The sequence below is a fragment of the Gopherus flavomarginatus genome, chromosome 2 (assembly GCF_025201925.1).
Source record: "Gopherus flavomarginatus isolate rGopFla2 chromosome 2, rGopFla2.mat.asm, whole genome shotgun sequence".
NCBI classification, from domain to species: Eukaryota; Metazoa; Chordata; order Testudines; family Testudinidae; genus Gopherus; species Gopherus flavomarginatus.
Window position 1 is genome coordinate 235,891,339 of NC_066618.1, and position 23,213 is coordinate 235,914,551.

The window sequence follows — 23,213 nt, forward strand, 5'->3', positions numbered from 1 at the left end:
TTGAACAAGCAAACCAATAAGTGCTGGAATAGAAAACAAACAGTCCTTAAGATTTTAGACCAAAAAACATAAAAGTCTGTAGAAGCAGGATGAGGATTGTATTTAAGACCATGGCTACTGAGCCACCCCCACTGTCTACCCTAGCTGTACCATTTTTTCCCCCCTCTGCACACTTGAGAAAGAAGATAGACATAGGATTGGAGACATCCTCTCAGTGCAGAAGAACATGTGTCATGCAGAACTGTACTAGCTCTCAGGAATGGCCTCCACTCACACTTAGGAGGAAGCACAACGGCTTTGTGCAACCTGCTGCCTCAACATTCCTTGCCTGAGGGAAAATGTCGCTATGGAGAACAGTCAACCCACCTGCACCTGGCCTAGTATTTTCTGTCCCATGCAGTCGTGACCGTGTGGGTCTCTCACAGTATAGCTGCTATAGTCCCTGAGGCCAGGGTGGGAGAATGTGCTGGAAACACAGCTCCTTCCCAGCATATCTGTGCCCTTCTCCTTCCCAATCGCCTTCCTGTTGCTCTGTGCAGAAAATGGAACATGTCACCCTATATGTTTAATAATGTGTTAAATTCTCAACTAGACATGCCAAATGCCTAATATACACTGAATCCACCATCTTATTCAGTCCCCCTTGTACTTAAATAACATACCACAGTACTATAATTATCCTATTCAAACACTAATCTTTGGTGTGAACCAGAAAGTTCTTCTCAAATTTCAAAATGATCCAATACAAACACACTACACAAGTTAAAACCATTTATAAAATCTTGCTTTCAAAAGGCATTGAAATATAATGTGTAACAGACAAAATTGCAGTGGTGATGGTAAGATCAATTTTCAAAAAAGTGGGCCAGATTCTGTTTTCCATCACTCATCTCCTCCAGACAGCTGTATCTTGCTCTGTCTCTGCCCTCTCTCCGGCCCCCACACATATTCTGAAATGTTTTAACTATATTTCAATAATGCAAATAGTGAGATCTTTAAAATTGATCTATTAAAACATGCACTAAATAATTAAGAACCTACACTACAGATTAGGAGTTTTATATTAAAAAATATTTGTTTGTGTGTGTGTGGGGGGGGGTGCAAGCTGCTTTTGAAGTCTTGCAGGTTGTTTCCGTCAGGAGGAGAAATTGATGGAATCCTGTTTATTTACAAATGTACAAAGTCATCTTTCCCTGAAAACAACAGGTATCAAATATGAGGCAATTTCTTTGCTAACAGTTCCTAGCCTCTTTCCAGCTAGCACTCTGTCCAAAAAAGCTCTCTCTGGCATTCTCTCAGCCACGTTACCAGTGCTTCTCTTGTTCTCTCCAGATCAGTATCAATCTGCCCATGTCCCTGCATAAATTCTGAAACACACTAACTGTACTTTAATAATGCAAATAGTGAGGTATTTAAAACTGAGCTATTATATATATTCACTAAGTAATTAAGAACCAACCCTATAGATTGGAAAATTTATATTTTTTAAAATTACCTCTTTTCTTGAGTAGTTAGCCATTTCAAGGTCTTGCAGATTGTTTCCATTAGGAGGAGAAATTGATGATAGAATCTGGGATTTCTTAGATGAAATCCTGTTTTATTTACAAAGAATGTGCACAAATTCTTGTTTCCATGAACACAAGGAATCAAGTAACAGGAGTTGCTTTGCTCACAGTTCTAGTCTCTTTCCAGTTAGCACTCTCTTGGCTTTCTCTCAGGGCCAGCTTACCAGTGCTGCTCTTCTGGTCTCCTGCTGCCTCTGGCTGCTTCTGCCCCACAGACACACACAGCTCCACCAAAACAATACACAGGCCCTGTGCCTGCAGTCCCCAGTCAAAAAGCCCTCAGACCTCAAGAATCAGCTCCTGCTACATCCTTGCCATGCTGATCTGTGATTTGGGTAGTCGCTTTTATTGTTTCAACTATCACTAAACAAAGGAGCATTTAATTACTCCTTCATTTAGCCTGAATGACAGGCAGCTATCATGCTTACCAGCATCAACAAGGTTTGTGACTGCCCATAAAGACACACTCTCTGGGAACCACACAAACTCCACCATAATTATATTAATTTTTCAGTGCTGTGATTGATTATTAGAAACAAATTCTCTGCCCTGATCTGGCAGACAACTGCAAAGAGAGCAGAGATTGATGGAAGACCCCAGCATGAATTACCACAGGTGTGGGACAGTCCCGATCAGAAGGGCAGCTGGAATAGTCTGTACCACTCTCTTCTGCCCCTGTCATGGATGAGCAAAAAAGAGTGGCTGGAAAGCGATGCATTCTGGCAATCCTCAGCTGTCAGGTGGTGCCTGGGGACCACAGCCAACTGGTACAGGTTAGACCAGCCTCCGGACTGCTCTGTTCTGTGACTGCATCAAGATTGAGCAGAGAGTCAAGCAGCCAGGACTTTACATATATACATATATATATATATATTTTTTTAAATAGTCTGTGTACACCTCTTAAGGAAGATACAAAACTGCTTGTGTAAACTTTATTTCAAGTATTAAAGGAAATTATTAATACAATCAGTTCAATGAAGTGCTGCTTTATAAAGCAGAACAAAACAGCAAGGAAATAAACTTCCAAACTCATGAATAAATACAGTGATCTCACTCATATTACACACACCCCTATCCTTTGCATTTGCACACTTTGGTCCTGGTCACAACCAGTAAAGTTAACAGAAATTCCACTTGCAGATTGGTCTCCACTATATTAGGGCTAAATCATGCATTCCTTACATAGGCAAACTCTTCGGGTATGTCTACACTACAGTGGCACAGCTACACCACTGTAGTCGAGACACTTACTACAGCAATGGAAGGGGCTTTTCTGTCACTGTAGTAAATCAACCCCCTCGAGAGGTGGTAGCTAGGTCCAGGGAAGAATTCTTTCATGAACCTAGCTGAGTCTACAGTGCGGGTAAGGTCAACTTAAATAGATCCCATGGCACGTGAATTTTTTCACAGTCCTGAGCAATGAAGTAGGTCAACGTAAGTTTTAGGTGCAGAAAAGCCCTACTAGGCAAAACTTCTGGGGATGTTTGCTTAAGAATTGCAGGATTTGGTCATTAGTTTAGCTGCTGTGCCTGTATGTACACACAGAGCCTGATTGTCTTCTCGGACTGGTATAAGTAAAGAATCAGGAGTAACCGTTGTGCTAATGTCGTTTCTCACACTGGTAAGCCAGGACTCAGGAGTCACTCTATTGGAATCAAGACTATACCAATGCAAAACTGGGATAAGACGAGACTCAGGCTCATAGCATTCTATATAAGAGTCCAGGATTGTCACTCGGTCTGTATGTCACTCTGAAGCCTAGAATGTCTGTTGAGTCAATGTGAAGTGATGGAAACAGCTAAAAACAGGGCTGAAAGTACTTTTTGTTTAGAATATCAACAGGTTGAATCATCACTGGGATTAGTGCTCCATTACCATCCAATTTTTAAGTTCTCAGCCACACGTCTTTACAAATTACACCCATGTGATAGCATGGGCTTTCAGCTACTAGTAGATACATAATACAACACAAAATTGTATTGTGCTGAATTGGGGTAGTCAAGCACTTACAGAAGAAATCTAAAATGTCTCAGGCTAATTAAGCTTTGCTCAGTTTAACTGTAAATCGTAGCTAGAAATAGTGAAATACAAATGCTGAATTTTACAGCCAAAAGGCACCATGCTTATGAGTACACTGGGCTAGATTATTGACAGTAGTTAAAGATCACAATTTTTGCTTTATACAGCATTAATGAATGCATTTTCAGTCCTTTCTGTTAAGGGCTAAACTGTAGTAGGCCTATCTGGTCATGAATAGTGAGTAGGGAGTCTGCCACCCTCTTGAATGCCCTGATAAATTCTGCACCTGTACTGCAGATGTGGTGCTGGAACTGCTGTGTGTTACTAACTTTCAATTCTGGAGACCTGAGGTTAAAACGCTATTCCCACTGATTTCAGTGGGAGGTTTGGGCCTATGGAAGAAAAGGGAAATGAAACTGATTGCCTCATCTTCCTCCCATTTTGATACATCAGAAAACTACTGAACAAACTTTTCAGTAATTGAGAAGAGCTACTTAAATTCAAGTAAAATGTGTTGCATGGCAAAGCAAAAGGAAAAAACATAGTAAATGCAGCTGCCTAATAATTTCAATCATTACATTGTATCAGCAGTAAAAGGCTTTGCTGACTGGATCCCTATTAGTAACATTTCTGAAAGGCATTACATCAAAATGTTTTTTAAAAGAGGATGAAAATCCTGTCCCAACTAAAGTCAGTGGTAAAACACCTCTTAATTTCAATAGGCAGGATTTCACAGATTTCACCAAAAGTCAAATTATACATTATATTATCATTAAAAACTCTAGTCAGTCCTATTTTTTCATAAAGCAAACTAATTCAAGGCCTATCCAAAATCTTTCCACTGACTTCAGTGTGCTTTGGAACAGATTCTTAAGGAATCAGTGAAATTGAATAAGGGAGCAGGAGGTGAATCAATGCTTTAACTGTGCGCTCCAAACCGACTTACTTTAACTGATGTGTGCAATGCCTAAATAATACTGCACCTTCACTATGTAAATCCTACAAGGTACAGATGATACTGCATATACTTCATGTCCGTTTGCAATAATGTTTAACTATTATTTTGTCGTGTTTCTAAAAGACAAAATTTTCTCTGCGAAGAGTTTGGTTACATAAGCACACATCTGTAAAGCTCAAGATCAAAAGATTATTTCATCCTTTAATTGTATTGTAATCTGACCAAGAGAACAGAATAATAAGTCAAATCTTTTAACTACCCACCTGTTATCACAGAGCCCACAACGTTTTGTAGAAGTAAACTCATTTCTTTCAAGTATATGGCCAAAAGTATTGCTCAATTTTTTTAAATTAACCTGATTTGTTTCAAATTTATAAGTGCAATCAAGTTGCCATCTCTGGAGGTAAAATATATTTCTCTGTAGCAGGTATTAAAATGAGATCCAGGCCCATTATAATGTAATTGAATGGAAATCTGTCAGATTAATGGGCCAATTCTAAAGAGGTAACATAGGATAAATCACTGCAAGGTAAGCTAAGCATTTTGGCTTTCTGCCACTTGCAATGCACAACTTGGGTTTAATTATGAAACTTGCAACAAACAACTCTATTCACAGATCGCTATCTTGTACTATGGGATGGACGTTCAATCAAAAAAATAGACTTGCTCAAATGGAGAAAATATACCAGTAAAAACAGGGGTATAATTGTAAATCAATGCTTTGGTCTCTTCACCCTCATTAGGAAAATGGTGCAGGCTCTTCCGGGCTGTAAAACATTTTAAAAGAACAGATTACTTCACTGTCATCATCCATGACAGTATCTTTTTGGTGAAATCACTTATTCTATAGAGGATTATAGTAAGCAGTACTGTAATAATTTAAATCTGTGAGGAATATTATGGAGCTAGCTTTTCCAAAGATACTGGTAATAGGGATACTTTATTATCATGGAAGATTATGTTAGTTTTTAAGAGCAATCGCTGCTGCCAAAAACTTGATTCTTGCAGTACTGGAGACCCATGCAACACCAGAACTAATATATTGCAATACTAGCCTATCAGATAAGAAAATGTTGGGAAAGATTGTATTTGCAAGGCCAACAAAATCCTACCAATTCCATTTTTTGCATCTGGTACTAGGCATATGTTAAAATTAACATGAAGTCATAAGAAATATCATTGATGAAAAGTAAATTCTGTTTCAGCACACTGGACTGGCTGTTAAATACTTAAAGATGTTGAGTATAAGTCTCCAATGGTCAGCAAATATTTTGTTTCTTTCCCTGCATTTTATTTTTATGGTCAGGAGGAAATAGGCACAATGGATTCTGATCTATGTAAAAAATGTTCAGGAGGCAGTGTTGGCCTATATAGCATTGTTGTCAATCTGGTCTGAGGACCCTTCCTGGGCTGCAGAAATTTTTTTAGCCAGCTGGAGTAATGGCTGTAGAGATATATTTGAGGATTAACTACTGTACCTTAAGTACCAGGGGGTAGCAATGTTAGTCTGTATCCAGAAAAACAACAAGGAGTCCGGTGGCACCTTAAAAACTAACAGATTTATTTGGGCATACATTTTTGAGGGTAAAAAAAACACTTCTTCAGATGCAGGGAGTGAAAATTACAGATGCAGGCATTATAATAATATACTGACAGTATGATATTATACTGCCTGCATCTGTAATTTTCACTCCATGCATCTGAAGTGGGTTTTTTACCCACAAAAGCTTATGCCCAAGTAAATCTGATAGTCTTTAAGGTGCCACCAGATTCCTTGTTGTTACTGTACCTTAAGGGATTAACACAGAAGAGTTTGTGGTATGGCACAAGAGGCAGAGTGACACTGCTAGGCTGGACTGCCTGTTGCACTGCAAGAGGAAAGTGTATTGGTCTTTCTCTGAGCCTGGAGACAGTTTCCTACTTAACTTTTGTCAATCGCTCTACTGTAATTACCCTGAACAAAACAAAACAAAACAAAAAAATCTTCCATTCATTATCTCATTCTACCTACTTTGCCCAAGGCAGAGTGAGACTGGGATGTGAATAAGAGTTCTAAATTCACCTAGAGTGCAGCCGTAACAATTCTAAAGTTTCATTGGTTTTTCGTGTCTGCTCAAACGTTTATATCAAATTAAAAATTGACACACTCCTCCTGGCAAATTACTGTCTACTGAAAAGAGTTTGTATGCTTCCATCAGAATACTTGGCTTTTGTTGTTTCTTTTGTTTAACCATTCTATTTACAATGTTCCTTCTTTAAATAAGCCTTTAAAGCTTGCATAGTATGTGCTCATAGATCGTAATTATAGTATTTTGACACTTTGAAAGGGGGACTTTTTTCCTCTCAAAGAATGTTCTTACTGTTTTCTCTCTCTGAAACTGAATTTTATCAGTATAAATGAAAAAATAACTATTTACCTTCATTCACTAGGAAGTCAGCTACGTAATATGCAACTTTCATAGCTGATGCGGAATGTGGTATGCTTGATGAGTTCTTCCATTCAAAAGGATTTTTCTCTGGATGCCACTGGACACCATAAATTGGGTATTTATGTGCTGTGTAAACAAATTTTCCATCAATGCATGTAACATTTAGGCCTTCACTTAAATTGTGGCATGCACAATTTTATTACAATGAACACATTACTAGAGATCTCACTATATCTCACATATAATTTGTGACGTCTATAATGGGACCAAAAAGCCCTAAGCAGCTTGTAAAATGTATTCCTAATAAAACTTCACATACAAGATTTCAGCCTGAGAACAATAATGTTTACATTTAAAAAATAGTTTGGTCAATTATACGTTATAAGAAATTAAAAGTTATAGCGAGATGCTAAATGAAAAAGGGTTTAATTCTGTGCAAACAAATTTCTGCAAGTCACTGTTCCAGCATTGTAATCTGATTGCTTTAGCTGCAATATTTACAAAAAATGAAAGAAATTGTTTCATTATAAAAAATAACAGTGCTAGAAGTGTTGTTAATTGCAGTTACTATCTACCTTTAGTACTACACAATACACTGTACATACACCATACATTTCACTCACTGTATAGCTTCTAGCAGAAAAATGACAACATTCTTTCTCTAGCGTAGTCTAATGCAGTGGTGGGCAACCTGTGGCCCATGGGCAGCAAGTCAGGGTAATCCACTGGCAGGCCGCGAGAGGTTTTTTTTTGTTTTTTTTTTTACATTGATCGTCTGCGGGCACGGCCACCCGCAGCTCCCAGTGGCCATGGTTCACCGTTCCCGGGCTGCTGCTTCCTGCAGTTCCCATTGGCCGGAAACAGCAAAATGTGGCCACTGGGAGCTGTGGGCGGCCGTGCCCGTGGACGGTCAATGTAGAAGAACTGTCTCGTGGCCTGCCAGCGGATTACCCTGATGGGCAGCATGCAGCCCCTGGGACGCAGGTTGCCTGCTACTGCTCTAATGAATCAAAATAGATGTTTCTGGAGTTAAATATGCCAGGTAAAGGCACAGGCCAGGCAGGAGTCTTTTGGAAGACAGCAATTACCAGAACTGTAGCCAAAGGAATGGGGGATACTGCTGGCACCTCAGTAACATGAATGGCTCTCCCTGTACTACAACCATGGATAAGACAGCAACATGGAGAGGCAATATCTGTAGACAGCCAGCAGTGGAAGTGCAGACCAGACATGTTGCACTGAGGAGGGATTTAAGCTACAGAAACTAGAGTGGTGTCCCACAGATCTGAAAATATTTCATTTGGTAAAGTGTGCTAACGTATCTAGGTGTGGAGTAGTGGTGTGAAAGAGAGAACAATCATACTCTGAAACATGCACATCTGAAGTAAAGTGCAGAGGTGTAAGTTATCTTCAGACAGAAAATATTCCAATCAACCACAAGGCAGGCAGTGCTGACATTAACTCCTTATCCTAACATTAAAATTAGTAACACCACCATGCTCAATATCTTCCACACAAAAAACAAACCTCCCCCTGACCACCACCAAAAACAACCCCAAAAAACCCTATCACAGTTTACATGTTACACTGATCACTACCTTCCATTGTTGATATAAACTCCACATCTGCATGGGTGTTAGTTGTCAGAACCTTATAGAAATTGCGTAGCTTCGCATTCTGTGTGAAATTCTGTATTAAAAAGTGGCAAAAAAATGTTTTATTTTTAGATTGAACAGAGTAAACTCATTTTGGTTCACTCAATCAAATGATCAAATACCTGCATGGAGAGGCTCCAGTGATGAAAGTGTGCTGTCAAAGACTCAGTGGCAAGTTTTTGCAACAAGTCATCTGGAAAATTCTTGAACATCCTGCTGTCTTTTGCAGCTTGTACAAAAAAGACAAAGGAATAGTCTCACTACCAGGCTGCCAAAGGAACATCATTATTAGGGTGGGGATAAATGCTGCAGCCCTGACCTGCTGAGGGCCCAATTCTGCCTCCTTTGCTCACACTCATTAGAGTAGTAATGTTCTACCATTAATTTCAATGGTGTGGTGAGGTACTACTCTGTGTAGTTACGAACGGCAGAATTTTTCGAAATAAGGCAAGGCAACAGGATTTTAGTCCATTGATTAATTTCTGAAATCAGTGGAAGAAATCCTGCTTATTGCTGCTAGAGAAAAACACATAAAAAGCATCATTCAGAGCCAGCTTCTGCCACACTTATGCTGGGTTGAATCTCATTTTGCAAGTAGTCCCACTGATTTCAATACTACATATTATAGTATATAAGGATCCAGATATTTCATTCAGCTCATTACAGAGTTATGGGGCTGGATCAAAATTATGGATATAGGACCAAACTTTCCCAAAGTTCATAGCTTTTCAGATCCATAATTTTGGTCAGGCCTCTCCATTTGCTCATGACCTGCAAATAGCTTGCTCTCAACCCTCTAAATTTTCAGTCATAGAATTTTATTGGTTTTCTTAAAGAAGTAACAATATCAATATTATAAAAACATTAGTTGCCTATTTCAAATCAACCACCGTAAATATTGGTTTATTACAAGAAAAAAGATTCTTGTGAATCCAAATGACATTAGCAGTGTAACAGGATTGTTCACCTGTAGTAAAGTTCAATGGGAGTGCAAAATCCTCAGTATTAGTCCAAGTCAGTAAAATGTCCCCACTGGTGAGGTATGTCAGCTCTTCATATCCCAGACATGTTCCCCATACAGGAAAATAGTCTCCTTTATCATTAGCCTTTAAAATAAGAAACAAAAGATGAAGAAATGGATCAACAGATATAATAATTTATGTAAAAGTTAATAAATTGTAAATCCCTTTTACTTCTATAGGATTTTTTCTGCAACATCTAGCGCTTTTATGTGCTTGATGTTTGCATAGCCAGCAATTTTATGCCCCAGGTTCCTGGAGGAGAAATTTGGACTTCAAACAACATAAAATAGAAAGTGGCAGTATTATCTTAAAAACAATGAAACCGATGTGAAACCTGAGCTCAGGGCAAAACTAGGGGAAGGAAAGAAGGAGAGAAGTGCTAAGCAAAAGCAGAATGAAACCTTCAACTTAAAGAAGCACACAAAGCTCCAAATAGAAAGGATCTGGACAGCAAGCAGGTGGCATTTCTACACCATAAGCATGGTTTAAAAGCTCTGTTGCCCCAGAACATTCTTTTTTTGTGATGGCTCAGCGCATTTCCTTAATTTCTTTCTAAAACAAATTCATTTCCGGGTTGTGACCCAACTTGAGAAGTTATTACTCAAAAGCTATTTGTCTGGAAAGAGCTAAGCAACTGAAACTTGGGGCTTAGAGAGAAAGTGCCACCTCTAACTTAACTGTAGCCCTGATACTGTGACAGTAAAAACGCACTGATATTTACTCCTATAGTAAACAGCTGATACATAAAATATCTTTACAAAGAAGCCCCAAAAGCATTACAGTATCTTTCTAGCCATCTGCCATGTAAGTGCTAGATATGCTAGGCTTGCTACTCCTTTCACTTACTCTGATGCAAATGAGGAGTAACTAATGTCAAAGGAGTTACATCCATTTAAGTGAAATTATAATCAAGCCCTTAACATAGACTCCCCTTAATTTTGCTGTGCCTAAAAATGCAGCATAGAGACTAACCACACATTTAACAGCATTAAAGTCTGTAATTTATTTACTTTTTAAATTTATAAACTGAGAAAAAAATCTTCAATGAAATTCTTGCCTCATTTAAGTCAATGGCAAAACTCCTATTGACTTCAATGGGTCTAGGATTTCACCCCTGGTGTGTACATGTAATTTAAAAACACAGTCACACCAAGTAACCTCTTATTTTGAATTTGATGAGGCAAAGTGAGAAAAGACACTGATGTGAATTTAAAAGAATAGTAGAAATTCCAATCATCTTCATAAATACAAACATCACCTTGACTTTTACAACTCACACTGCACTTACAAAATGTATCAGTATTTTATAGTACTAATTAAGTCTCAAAGGCTGCAGTTCAGAGCACACAATTTCAAGAGTAAAATAGAGAAAAGCATGCAGGAAGGGACATCTATAAAGAACTGAAAATTACTCTCTAAAATTTCAATTATCTTGATTACATACAGCAAGTCTAATAAGATTTTTCCCTCAAACTCTGTATATGAAGTGATGACAAGCAATTTACTGAGTTGCTGTGAAATATTTGTGCAATTTCATCATATTGTTTGGTGTAATGGTGCCCCCACCAGACACTGTGGCCCCAATCCTCCACACTTACTTACATGCATTATGCGTAGTTTCATTGAGGTAAATGGGACTACTTATACTGCATAAAGGTAAGAAAGTCTTTGCAAATATTAGTGTCTATGATAACGAGATAGCAATGCCCATAAACAAAGATGAGTGCTCAACTTGAAACACTTTAAAGGGGCCTGATTTTCAGAAAGGGCTAAGCATTCACCCAGACTCCTGAAAATCTTGGCGTCGGTTAGTATTGAGCACCACATAGAAGCACCACTTCTGCTTCTTAAAAAAAAAAAATACACTAGATACCAAGAAAGGTTGTGTAAGTGTTGGCAATAAGAGTGACTAAGCTAAATTTTACAAATAATATTGTAAAAATAAATAAACAGTTGACTTCACTTAAATTATTTGGTGATAGGTCTTAAAGTTCAGATTCTAATTTTCTGAAGTTTAGAGGTGTTCAGTTCAGACCTGCATCTAAAGCTGTTAGATGATTTGTTCCACACACATACCAACATTCAGTTGCTTATTAACAGGCTTACAGGAATATACTGCACTCTAGTTACAGATGTCCAAATATAAGCCTCCCATGATTTTGGTCCCTGAACACTGACAATAACCAGAACATTTTTTCCTTTACCGTTAGTGCCTTGTTGTAAAATATCCTAGCAATCCGTGAATATTCTGATGTCTTAAGATCAACACCACCTCCTGGGAAAAGTACCCTGAAAAACAACAAAGTATTATTACAAGTAAATAACTACAGGTCTAGGCATAATATAATGTGTAAACCTGGACAGGGCTGATAAGAACCCTGAGGCCTAAATTCACTGGAGACAAACACCAAACCATATGATCACGTCTATGTGCTACAGTAAATTCCAACACTTCAAAAAAAAAAAAGGGGGGGGCCTGCTGATAATAATTAAAGATAATATTTTCAGAGAAGAACCTGAAGCTAAAACATACAAGCCTTACAAGATAAAAGGCCACATGTAGCATTCTGATCCAAAGCTTCATATTATGATTCAATGGATGAAGTTACTTTCTTTTACTGATTTTATTTATTATTTATGTAGAGATTCAGAATCTCACAGCCCTTAGAAGAGGGCAGCGAGACAGGGTATGGCCCACCCTTACTCACTTGTGCAGCCCTCCTAAGATTGCAGCTCTGATCACAAACGGGTGGGGATGAAAGGTAAGCAGCAGCTATTTGACCACTACTCCCGTTTGCAAGTATCTGGGCCCTGGTCTACACTGGGTGGGGGGGGGCAGGGATTGATCTAAGTTATGCAACTTCAGCTAAGTGAATAACTTGGCTAAAGTTGACGTACTTAGATCAACTTACTGTGGTGTCTTCACCGCGGTGAGTGGACTGCTGGCGCTCCCCCGTCGACTCTGCCTGTGCCTCTCGCCGAACTGGGGTACAAGAGTCAACAGGAGAGCGCTCGGGGGTCGATTTATTGCATCTAGACTAGACACGATAAATTGATCCCTGCTGGATTGATTGCTGCCCGCCAATCCGGCGGGTAGGGTAGACATACCCTGGGTGGCAAGAGGATAAAGAGTGGAAAAAGACTTGACTCTGCCCTCTTCAATAGCCAGTCAGATACGCCCATTTACACAGGACAGAAGATGAATTTACAGTAGAACCTCAGAATTACAAACACCAGAGTTACGAACTGATAGGTCAACCACACACTTCATTTGGAACTGAACGTACACAATTAGACAGTAGCACAGATAACAACAATAATAAAAAAGCAAATATGGTACAGTACTGTGTTAAACATAAACTACTAAAAATATAAAAGGAAAGTTTAAAAAAGAGATTTGACAAGGTAAAGAAACTGTTTCTGTGCTTGTTTCATTTAAATTAAGATGGTTAAAAGCAGCATTTTTCTTCTACGTAATAAAGCTTTAAAGCATTTTTCTTCTACATATTAAGTCAGTGTTCAGTTGTAAACTTTTGAAAGAACAACCATAGCATTTTGTTGAGAGTTACAATCTCCATTCCTGAGGCGTTTTTAACTCTATGGTTCTACTGCACCATCTAGCCCAAAATGCAAGTGTGTTTGGCATTCTACAGAACATAAAGACATTGTCCTTGTCACAAACAATCTGCCATCTAAGGACCTAGCACTGTCACCTGTACTCACGTTGAGTCACATCTTACTCCATGAGAAATCCCATGGAAACTATTCACGGAGTAAAGAATAATTCAACCTGAGTAAGGGTGGCAGAATCAGACCCTTAGTTGACACAGTATCATAAGGGGTGAGTTGAGTGGAGCAAGGAACATGGGAGAAAAAGTTTCAAGGAGGAAGTGGGGGAGAAAGATAAGAAGAAGGGTAGAGGAACCATGGAGAGAGTTGGAAGAGGAGACAGAGGAGTAAAGAGGGGAACAATGAGTAGGCAAGCTGCAAGGACTGTGAAATAACTTCGGCAAAATGATGGCCGTCACTGAAAGGAGATTCACTGTTCTCGTGTTGTTGGTAAGCAGGCTCCTGGCTTCCATTCAAATACTGCTCCATCAGCCTGCACACAGGCAGAAAGGGGTGCCAAAATAAGTAGGGCTGTCAAGCAATTAAAAAAATTGATCACCAGATTTAAAATATTAACTGTGATTAATCACGCAATTGCCCATGCTGTTAAACAATAATAGAATACCATTTATTTAAATATTTTTGGATGTTTTCTACATTTTAAAATATATTGATTTAAATTATAACACAGAATACAAAGTGTACAGTGCTCACTTTATATTTATTTTTATTACAAATATTTGCACTATAAAAAAACAAAAAAATTGTATTCAATTCACCTCATAAGTAGTGTAGTGCAATTGCTTTATCATGACAGTTGAACTTACAAATGTAAAATTATGCACAAAAAACTGCATTCAAAAATAAAGCAATGTAAAGCTTTAGACCCTACAAGTCCAATCAGTCCCTACTTCCTGTTCAGCCAATCACTCAGACAAACAAATTTAAATTTGCAGACAATAACACTGCCCACTTCTTGTTTACAATGTCACCTGAAAGTGAGAACAGGTGTTTGCATGGCACTGTTGTAGCCGGTATCACAAGATATTTACATGCCAGATGCGCTAAAGCTTCATATGTTACTCCTGAGGGCATTCTGTGACAAAAAAAATTTAAAAATTCTGTACACAGTGTTTTAAAATTCTGCAATTTTATCTGTAAATAAATGAAGAGGCTCCAGCATAGCAGGGGGGAACAAAGGCTAATGGCTGTATGATGGTGGGGATCACCCTGCAGCTTCTTGACCCCTCACCTCCGGGACACGGACTCAGTGGCGAGGCTGCACCCAACCCTGACACTGGACAAGGCCTGGGCCTGTCCCAGAAACACTCTGGGGCCCTGGCACCCTGCACCAGGTTTGGGTCAGGCAGGCTCAACCAGGCAGGATCCAAGTGTGAAGGGGCTCAGTGTGGGGGAACCAGGTGTGGGGTGAGAGGATTCTGTGTGAGACTATCTAGGTCAGGCAGTTCAGTGGGGGTCTAGGTGTGCGGGATCTGGATGCACAGAGGCTTACTGAGGGGGTTCTAGGTGCAGGGGCAATGGGACTCTGCAGGGCCTTCCAAGTGAGAGTGGTTGGGGCTCAGTGGAGAGGTCTCAGTATGGGGGTCTCAGCAGGGTGTCTGGGTGCTGGGGGAGTGGTGCTTGGTGGGTCTGGGTGCAGCTGGCTGGGAGTCAGTGGCATGGGGACCTGGATGTAGAGGCTCAGGGGAGTAGGGCTCATCACAGTGGGGGTTTAAGTGCAGGGAGCTCAGTGGAGGGTGGTCTGGGTGCAGGGGGGCTCCAGATGCAGAGGTTGAGGTTCACTGGGGTGGGGTTCAGGTATGGAGGGCTAGGGGGGTTCTGGGTGTATGAGGTGAGGATTGGTGTGGGTGTCTGGGTATGGGAGGTCCGTACAGTGACCTTTCCTCCACAGCTGTGGAGTGATAGGGGGCAGGAAGCAGGGGAGGATGCTGCATCTGGGGGAGGTTTCTGGGGTGGGTCGGACACAGCCCCAGCCACTCCTGGCAGGGGAAGGGGAAGTCCTGTCCTCTCCTGCCTTCAGCCCAGCCAGGATTAACAGCTGATGCCAGCTCAGGGTAGGAGACGCTGGCTTGGGTGTCCCCAGCCCTGCAGTGATTTACCTCTCTGACGGCTTCCTGAAACGATGAACCTGTGTGGCTAGGGACTGGTGCATGACTGCTCTTGCAGATTCCCTTTGCTTCCCTGTCAGAAAGTCATTTTTCTGGGGGGAAGCAAAGAAATCTGCAAGGAACATTAATTCTGTGCATGCGCAGTGGCACAGAATTTCCCTACGAGTAATATGTCCCTTCGTCTTCAGCCACCATTCTAGAGGACATACGTCCATGCTGATGACAAGTTTTGCTTGATAATGATCCAAAGCAATGCAGACTGACACATGTTCATTTTCATCATCTCAGTTAGATGCCACCAGTAGAAGGTTGATTTTCTTTTTTGGTGGTTTGGGTTCTGTAGTTTCCCTCATCAGAGTGTTGCTCTTTTAAGACTTCTGAAAGCATGCTCCACACCTCATCCCTCTCAGGTTTCAGAAGGCACCTGAGATTCTTAAACCTTGGGTTGAGTGCCCTAGCTATATTTAGAAATTTCACATTGGTACCTTCTTTGCATTTTGTCAAATTTGCAGTGAAAGTGTTCTTAAAACGAACAACATCATTCGAGACTGCTATAACATGAAATATATGGCAGAATGCAAGTAGAACACAGAGCAGGAGACATACAATTCTCCCCCAAGGAATTCAGTCACAAATTTAATTAACACTTTTTCTTTTCTTTTCTTTTTTTTTTTTTAAACAAGCGTCATCAGCATGGAAGCATGTCCTCTGAAACGGTTGCCGAAGCATGAAGGGACATATCTTTAGCGCATCTGGCACATAAATATCTTGCGATGCCGACTACAACAGTGCCATGCGAATGCCTGTTCTTTCAGGTGACACTGTAATTAAGAAGTGGGCAGCATTATCTCCCGTAAATGTAAACAAATTTGTTTCTCTTAGCAATTGGCTGAACAAGAAGTAGGACTGAGTGGACCTGTAGGCTCTGAAGTTTTACATTGTTTTGAGTGCAGTTATGCAACAACAACAAAAAAATCTACATTTTAAGCTGAACTCTCATGATAAAGAGATTGCACTACAGTACTTGTATGCGATTAACTGAAAAATACTATTTCTTTTATAATTTTTACAGTGCAAGTATTTGTGATAAAATAATATAACTGAGCACTATATACTTTGCATTCTGTGTTGTCATTGAAATCAGTATTTTGAAAATGCAGAAAAACATCCAAAATATATAACAGAATACCAACTGAAATTTGTTGTTTAACAGTGCAATTAAAACTGATTAATCGTGATTGATTTTTTTAAATCACGATTAATGCACACACCTGCAAGAAAGAAGATTACACTTGCATTCACTACTTAGGGAAATGAAGTATCTTAGTCTGGAATCACCAAAGGCAAAACCAAGAACTTAACAGTAAAACAACAGTGGCTTTGATAACATCTGTTCATTTCAACAGAAAACTGATACTCAAAGCTTACCCATTAATAGACTGGAAAATCTTATCATACTCTTCTTCTGAACGATTTAGTCTGAAATCCCAACAAAGACAGTTACAGGTATGTCTGAAACGTCATCACATTTTACTATTAAAATACCAAGATACTTAATACAAACCATCTGCAATGGGCTTGGAAAGTGTATAAAAAGCATGTATGAAAACTAAGGAAGAGTTCTAGGTCACTAAAGGCCAAAATCTGCCCCCATCCCCACTCCGCCTCCCACTGCTATAAATGGTACCTTACTCTTCTGGTAGTCTATGAAGAGTGTACAACTACAAAATATGGAATAACTGGCTAGGTGGCAGCAGTGTAAAAACTAGCTCAGGGTTTCAGTGGACCAGAAATTGAATATGAGGCAACAACATGATGCAGCTATAAAAAAGCTAATATTCTGATATGTATTAACAGAAGTGTCATATGTAAGTCACAGGAGGTAATTGTCCTGCTCTACTCGGTGCTGGTGAAACCTCAGCTGGAGTACTGGGTCCAGTTCTGGGTGCCACACTTTTGGAGAAATATAGACAAATTGGAGAGTCCAAAGGAGAGCAACAAAAATGATAGAAGATTTAGAAAACCTGACCTATGAGATTGGAAAACCTGTGTATGTCTACTATTGAGAAAAGAAGACTGAGTGGGGTGACCTAATATCAGTTTTCAAATATGCTAATGGCTGTTATAAATAGGATGATGATCAATTGTTCTCCATGGCCACTGAAGGTAGAACAAGCAAGCAAGATTTAGGTTAGATATTAGGAAAAACTTTCTAACTATAAGGATAATTAAATGCTGAAATATGCTTTCAGTAGAGGTTGTGGAATCCCCATAATTACAGGTTTTTAAGAGCAGGTTGGATAAACACCTGTCAGGAATGGTCTAGGTTTACCTAGTCCTGCCTCCGTGGGGGCGGGGACTAGATGACCTCTTGAGGTCCCTTCCAGCCTTAAATTTCTATGAATGGACACTTACTCTTCAGGGAGTCAGACTAGGCCAGTTCATACCCCCTAGAGCAGGGGTGGAGAACCTCCAGCCCATGGGCCAGATTCAGTCCGCTGCTTCATTTCATCTGGCCCACAACTAGTCTCCATGCCAAGGGCCGGAAGCCCCGAGCCTTGGCAGCCCCCCGTGGGGCTAGCACTGCTCACCCTGCTGCAGGGGGAGGGTTGCCAAGTCACCCTGCTGCAGGGGGAGGGTTGTCAAGTCACCTCCACACATCTCCCAGAAGCGACCAACATGTCTCTGCTTCCACTAGGAGCAGGGGCGATCGGGGAAACTCTGCACGCTGCACCTGCCCCAGCACCATCTCCGCAGCTCCCATTGGGTGGGAACCACAGCCAATGGGAACCGCGGAGGACCTGTGAGCGCAGGCAGTGTGTACCGCGCAGAGCCCCCTGGCCCCTCCGCCTAGGGGACGGACATGGTGGCTGCTTCTGAGAGCAGCACAGAGCCGGGGCAGGAAGGGAGCCTGCCTTAGCCCCACTGCACCGCCAATCAGGAGTCACCTAATGTAAGCGCTGCCTGGCCAGAGTCCACACCCTGAACTCTCTGCCCCAGGTCGGAATCCCCTCCTGCACCCTAAATCCCTCCCAGAATCTGCACCCCACACTCCCTCCTGCACCCCAACCTCCCACCCCAGCCCTGAGCCCCCACCCACACCCCAACCCCCTGCCCCAGCCCTGAGCCCATTCCTGCACTCCAAAGCCCTTGGCCCTGGCCCAGAGCCCTCTCAAGCACCCCAAACCCCTCATCCCCAGCCCCACCCCAGAACCCACACCCCCAGTCAGAGCCCTCACCCCCTCCTGCACACCTGTCCCAGCCCAGAGCCTGCTCCCACACCATGAATCCCTCTTTTCTGAACCCACCCCGCAGCCTAGGGGAAGCCCTGAGCCTCTGCCCCACCCACCCCCACTCCCACAGGGCTGTGCCTGGCCCGTGACTGATTTTTATTGTGTATCAGTGGCTCGACAGAAAAAAGTTTCTCCACCCCTTCCGTACAGCCATGCATGGGTGTGACTGTCTTCACGCAGACCTCACCCTTTTTCACAAAGAGGTGGGGGTTCCACCAACTTCTTAATCCTGTCTCTACACCTGCCAGCCTCAAAGAATTAAAAGAAAGAGACAATACAGTCTGCATGGTCCCTCACATCAATCCATAAAGCTTTGGGAACAGCCTCTGCTGGTGTGTCTCCTTTGGAGCCATGGTGCCAGAGCTGGCGCAGGGGCATAGGGCAGCCATGTGAGTATATGATTAACAGTGATTTATAAACATGAGATCTTATTCCATTCTCACACAGGTTTTATAGTTTACAGACTTAAGAGTAGTTACTCCTGATTTACACCTGTATTAGCAAGGTCAGAATATCCCCACCTGCAGGAGCGACGCGAGGGTTTTGGCGCCCTAGGCGCAGGGCTGGCGTGCTGGTCCCGCGTCTCCGGTGGACCTCCACAGGCATTCCTGCGGACGGTCCGCTGGTTCGGCAGCTCTGGTGGACCTGCCGCAGGCGTCCCTGCGGACGGTGCACTGCAGATGCTCCACCAGAGGCGCGGGACCAGCGGACCGTCTGCAGGCACACCTGTGGCAGGTCCACCGGAGCAGTCTGCCGCCCTCCCAAATCCTGGCGCCCTAGGCGACCGCCTAGGTCGCCTAAATGGAAGCGCCAGCCCTGCCCACCTGTTAAACACATACTCTGACTATCACCTGCCACATTCACAGCCCTAGCTTTCTCAATTTGGCCCATCCACCTTTTTAGCTAAGAGCCAGTCTCTGTGGACAAGGAGCACATTTTGCCTCAGATTCTCAGCTCAAAGTCCCACAGAGATTCAGAAAGCTGGGGAAGACCAATGGGATCATTGAAACATTGGCTATGAAGAGTGATTTCATGCAGGTTTTACACTTGGTTGTGATCATGTTTTGCATCAGCATCTAATTACTATTTTAATTCCTACTAATATTGTATTTGCTGTTATAGTTTTACCTTTTACTGTTGGCCACAAAGTGTTCTTTCCGGCATCAGCCTATTGCCTGTATAAGGCAGAATGTTACTTTGATCCAGAACCTAGAATAGTTGCAAAACATAGAGCTCTTTGTGGTAGTAGTTAGTGAACCAGAGTATGAGAGGAATCAGATCTGGACACTTCAAGCACTAGTGGCAGTCTCCCTCCGTTTCCTGAGTCCTAGCATTATTTATGTACAAATGGCAATATATGGCCCTGAAAGCAACAGCATGTATTTGGAAACTTCACAGACCGCAGCTAGCAACTGGTACATATGTTAAGTCTGAAGGTGCAGAAGCACTGTTAATACACTGCATTGACAGGCACCAGCTTGCTGTGAGTCTAGCCTCCATTCCTAGAGACCTTGCAAAGTGCTGTGCACCTTCTTTAGTCTGTGAGGAACTAAAAGTACAAAGTGAGTCAGCACTTACGCATTAAGCACTTCAAGGTTAGGTACTTATGCAGTACAAAAAGTCTGGAATTACCACCCACCTGTAACTATATGGGAGCCTACCTTATTGGCACAACTCGTGCACCAGCAGATTCTAGGAACTTCACATAAGAAGCAGCAATGTAGGAACTTCCATATCTATGGAAACTTGTAAAGTCACACTCCTGTGCCAATATCCCTACAGTGTCCAGAAAACAGAGAGGATTGCTGCTATACAAATTAGTTATAGTCCAGAAGACAGGAAAATTAAATTAAAACTCTCATTCCTTTCACTAACTGATTTGATTCATACACTACACTGAGTAGTATTATACTTAATGATTTACCAAGAACTATGAGAAAATTGGAATAATAAGCAAACAAGCTTGCTTAGTAATGGGGTATCAAATAAAACCATTTTAACAGTTTGACTTTAAATTCTCTGCCATGTTAGATTAGTTTCACAACTTTTTATAAACATATTTTCTATATTTAATTTGTTTAGAGCATAACTAAAGTATCTTTAGTTATCAGGGCACTTTAAAGATAAGGCCCCAGCTCCAAACAGTTTAAAATCAAATCCTGGACTCTGCAGCCTAATCCCTGTAGTTGGACCTATGGGCCCACATAGAGTCCCAAAGAATCAAGAGAATTCCATAAGAGGTCAGTCTCATCCACACAGATTGGATTGCAATATTGGGACATAAGTTATGTGTACAGGCAAGTCGCCTCTTAGGCGCATTTAACATGCGCAAATTCAGCTTAGCGCAGTCAGCAGAAACGGGAAAAAAATAAAAATAACAATATAAAAACTGCATCTGTAGTGCGGGCAATTCCGCCCGCCATTTAACTCAATGAGTGTTTCACGATACGCGGTTTTCGCTTTACGCGCTAACCGTGGAACGGAACCCCCACCTAAGATGAGACTTGCCTGTATCAGAGTTGAAATGACAGGCAACATAGGCTATTTACTGTACATCTAATGAATCTGTTGCAGGCTATTTTGTGGTAGCAGGCAGTGTTTTAGAATTTTCCATTTTCACAAGTTATTTCTATTTTCAAAAACAAAAACACCTGAGATACTAAAACCCATATCTTAAACATTAGCCATACAAAAACCTACAATAAAGTCCATTTGTAATTCTAGAACTCATAACATTTTAGGCTTTAATCCTTCAAAACCACTTACTTTGTACTTAACTTTAAGCATGTGAGTAGTTCCATTAAAATTACAAGTTATGTGCTTCAAGTTAAGAACCTATATGTCTGCAGGATTGTGCCTTGCCTTAGACAATACCTTTTCATGAGGATTTACACAAAGATACTTGGACATTTTCTAAATATCCATTACGCAGCACATAGCCAGACCAGAACACTGCATTAGAACATTGTCTAGACTGTTGTGCAATTGTGCCATATGACTTACTGTATCACAGCTTCTGGAAACAGTGAAAGTGCAAAAAATAATTTTGCTGACTAACTGTTCACCATTTACTTCACACGTGGAAAGCAAAGCCAGCCGAGCTATCGATAGCTCGACTTGGTAATAAACAAACCAGCTCTGGAAAAGGAAACTTTAAAAACAAAAACAAAATCAACACCTGTTCTTCAAAAGGGAGCAGAGGGGCTTTTCTGAAAAAGTTGTGAGGGCAGGTGGGGGGAGGGGAATCCTGAGTGTCTCTGTGCCTCAGTTCCCCATCTGTAAGATGGAGATAACTGTACTTCCTTAGCTCTTGGGTGTTCTGAAGATAAATACTGTAGTAGGGCTAGTCTACACTAGAAGCGCTACATCAGTGCAGCTGCACATCTGGTGAAGACACTCTATGCCGAACGGAGAGCTCTCTCTCATCAGCATAATTACTCCACCTCCATGCAAGGCCTTGGAACATATGTCCTCAGGCAAGCCTCTCCTGCTGACATACCACCGGTGGGTGTGGACAGTGCTGAAGTCACTGTAACTGACACCGCTCAGTGAGGTGGCTTTTTCACATTCCGAGTGAGGTACGTTATACTGACTTACATGCCAGTGTAGACCTATCCTAAAGCAGTGTTTCTCAATGACAGGTCTGGCGCTGGTCCCAGAGATCTCCCTGATAGTTTAGGAAGGTAGCAAGCCAGCCCCTGATATCAAAAAGGTTGAGAAACACTGCTCTAAAAGATGATGAGGTGCTCAGATCCTACAGCAGAGGGAGTATATAAGCACACTGGACAGATGCAGGTGAATAGTCTTACACCTGATGGTCAGTGCAGGCTACACTGTTATTGCTGAGACTGACAGCATCCTAACAGGTGAGACGGGTAGGCAGTGAGGAGATGGCCCCTTCTTGACACAATGAAGCTTTGCACTCAGGATGTCAACGCCGCCCTCCCCACAGAGGTGTCAGAGCAGGGAGGGGGGAGTTTTGGAGGAAGGAGAAGGTATTTTTACCTTATTTTAATGCGTTCCCTCAACTGACCCTCTCGTATTAACATCTGCCATAGTTAACCACCCTCTCCCGCACGCAGCAGCAGGGGCTCTCCCGGTGCCCGCCGCGCCCTCGCTCCCTGCCCCTGCGCTTCTTACCAATGATGGGTCTCTCGTTGCTGCCCCCCCGGCGGCTCCGCGACACCACGGAGGCCAGAGCATTGGCGCAGAGGAGCAGCAGCAGCAGGATGCAGACTCCCGGCGGGGAGCGGGGCCCGGAGTAGCGCAGCATCGCGCCCTCGCCGCCCTGGCTCTGCGACCGTACTGCGCAGCAGTGTCCCGAGCGCACCGCCCTTGCTGCAGAGCGGGCACCGCCTTCCCCGGGCTGCGGGCTGCGGGCTGCACCCTGGGAAACGTAGTTCCGCTGCGGGGCACCGCGGGAAGGGACAATGTGGCCTCTCCTGTGTGCCCGAAACCACGGGGCCAGGCAATCAGAGCCCCGGGGCAATCTGGACAGGCGCAGCGGATGGTGAGATGAGCTGGAGCCAGGGGA

General features: G+C 42.2%; 1 protein-coding gene across 5 annotated transcripts; it reads right to left on the bottom strand.

The window, feature by feature from the left end:
* Positions 1-2,483: 2,483 nt before the first annotated feature.
* Positions 2,484-22,994, bottom strand: LOC127045260 (gamma-glutamyl hydrolase-like). Of its 5 annotated transcripts, XM_050941192.1 has the most exons (10): positions 20,341-20,439; positions 19,808-19,888; positions 16,815-16,865; positions 13,692-13,788; positions 11,853-11,937; positions 9,594-9,732; positions 8,749-8,855; positions 8,570-8,660; positions 6,960-7,097; positions 2,484-5,309 (listed from the first exon to the last, which is right to left on the bottom strand). In XM_050941192.1, exons 3-10 carry the CDS (start codon positions 16,840-16,842, stop codon positions 5,188-5,190), a joined length of 807 nt encoding a protein of 268 aa, XP_050797149.1. In that variant the 5' UTR covers positions 16,843-16,865; positions 19,808-19,888; positions 20,341-20,439; the 3' UTR covers positions 2,484-5,187. The 5 variants fall into 5 exon arrangements, with proteins under 5 accessions (XP_050797149.1, XP_050797145.1, XP_050797150.1 ...); XM_050941188.1 differs by lacking the exons at positions 13,692-13,788; positions 19,808-19,888 and adding an exon at positions 22,820-22,994 and having other exon boundaries at positions 20,341-20,455; XM_050941193.1 differs by lacking the exons at positions 19,808-19,888; positions 20,341-20,439 and adding an exon at positions 22,820-22,914.
* Positions 22,995-23,213: the final 219 nt, after the last annotated feature.

What these genes read in the sequence shown, in the direction of transcription:
- LOC127045260 (XM_050941188.1), bottom strand. Translation starts at nt 22,952, where the DNA reads ATGCTGCGCTACTCCGGGCCCCGCTCCCCGCCGGGAGTCTGCATCCTG. An exon ending in GCACGAGTTGTGCCAATAAG is followed by an intron (nt 16,866 to 20,340) that starts GTAGGCTCCCAT and finishes TTGGGATTTCAG; the next exon opens with ACTAAATCGTTCAGAAGAAG. An exon ending in GTTTATATCAACAATGGAAG is followed by an intron (nt 7,098 to 8,569) that starts GTAGTGATCAGT and finishes TTGTTTACACAG; the next exon opens with CACATAAATACCCAATTTAT.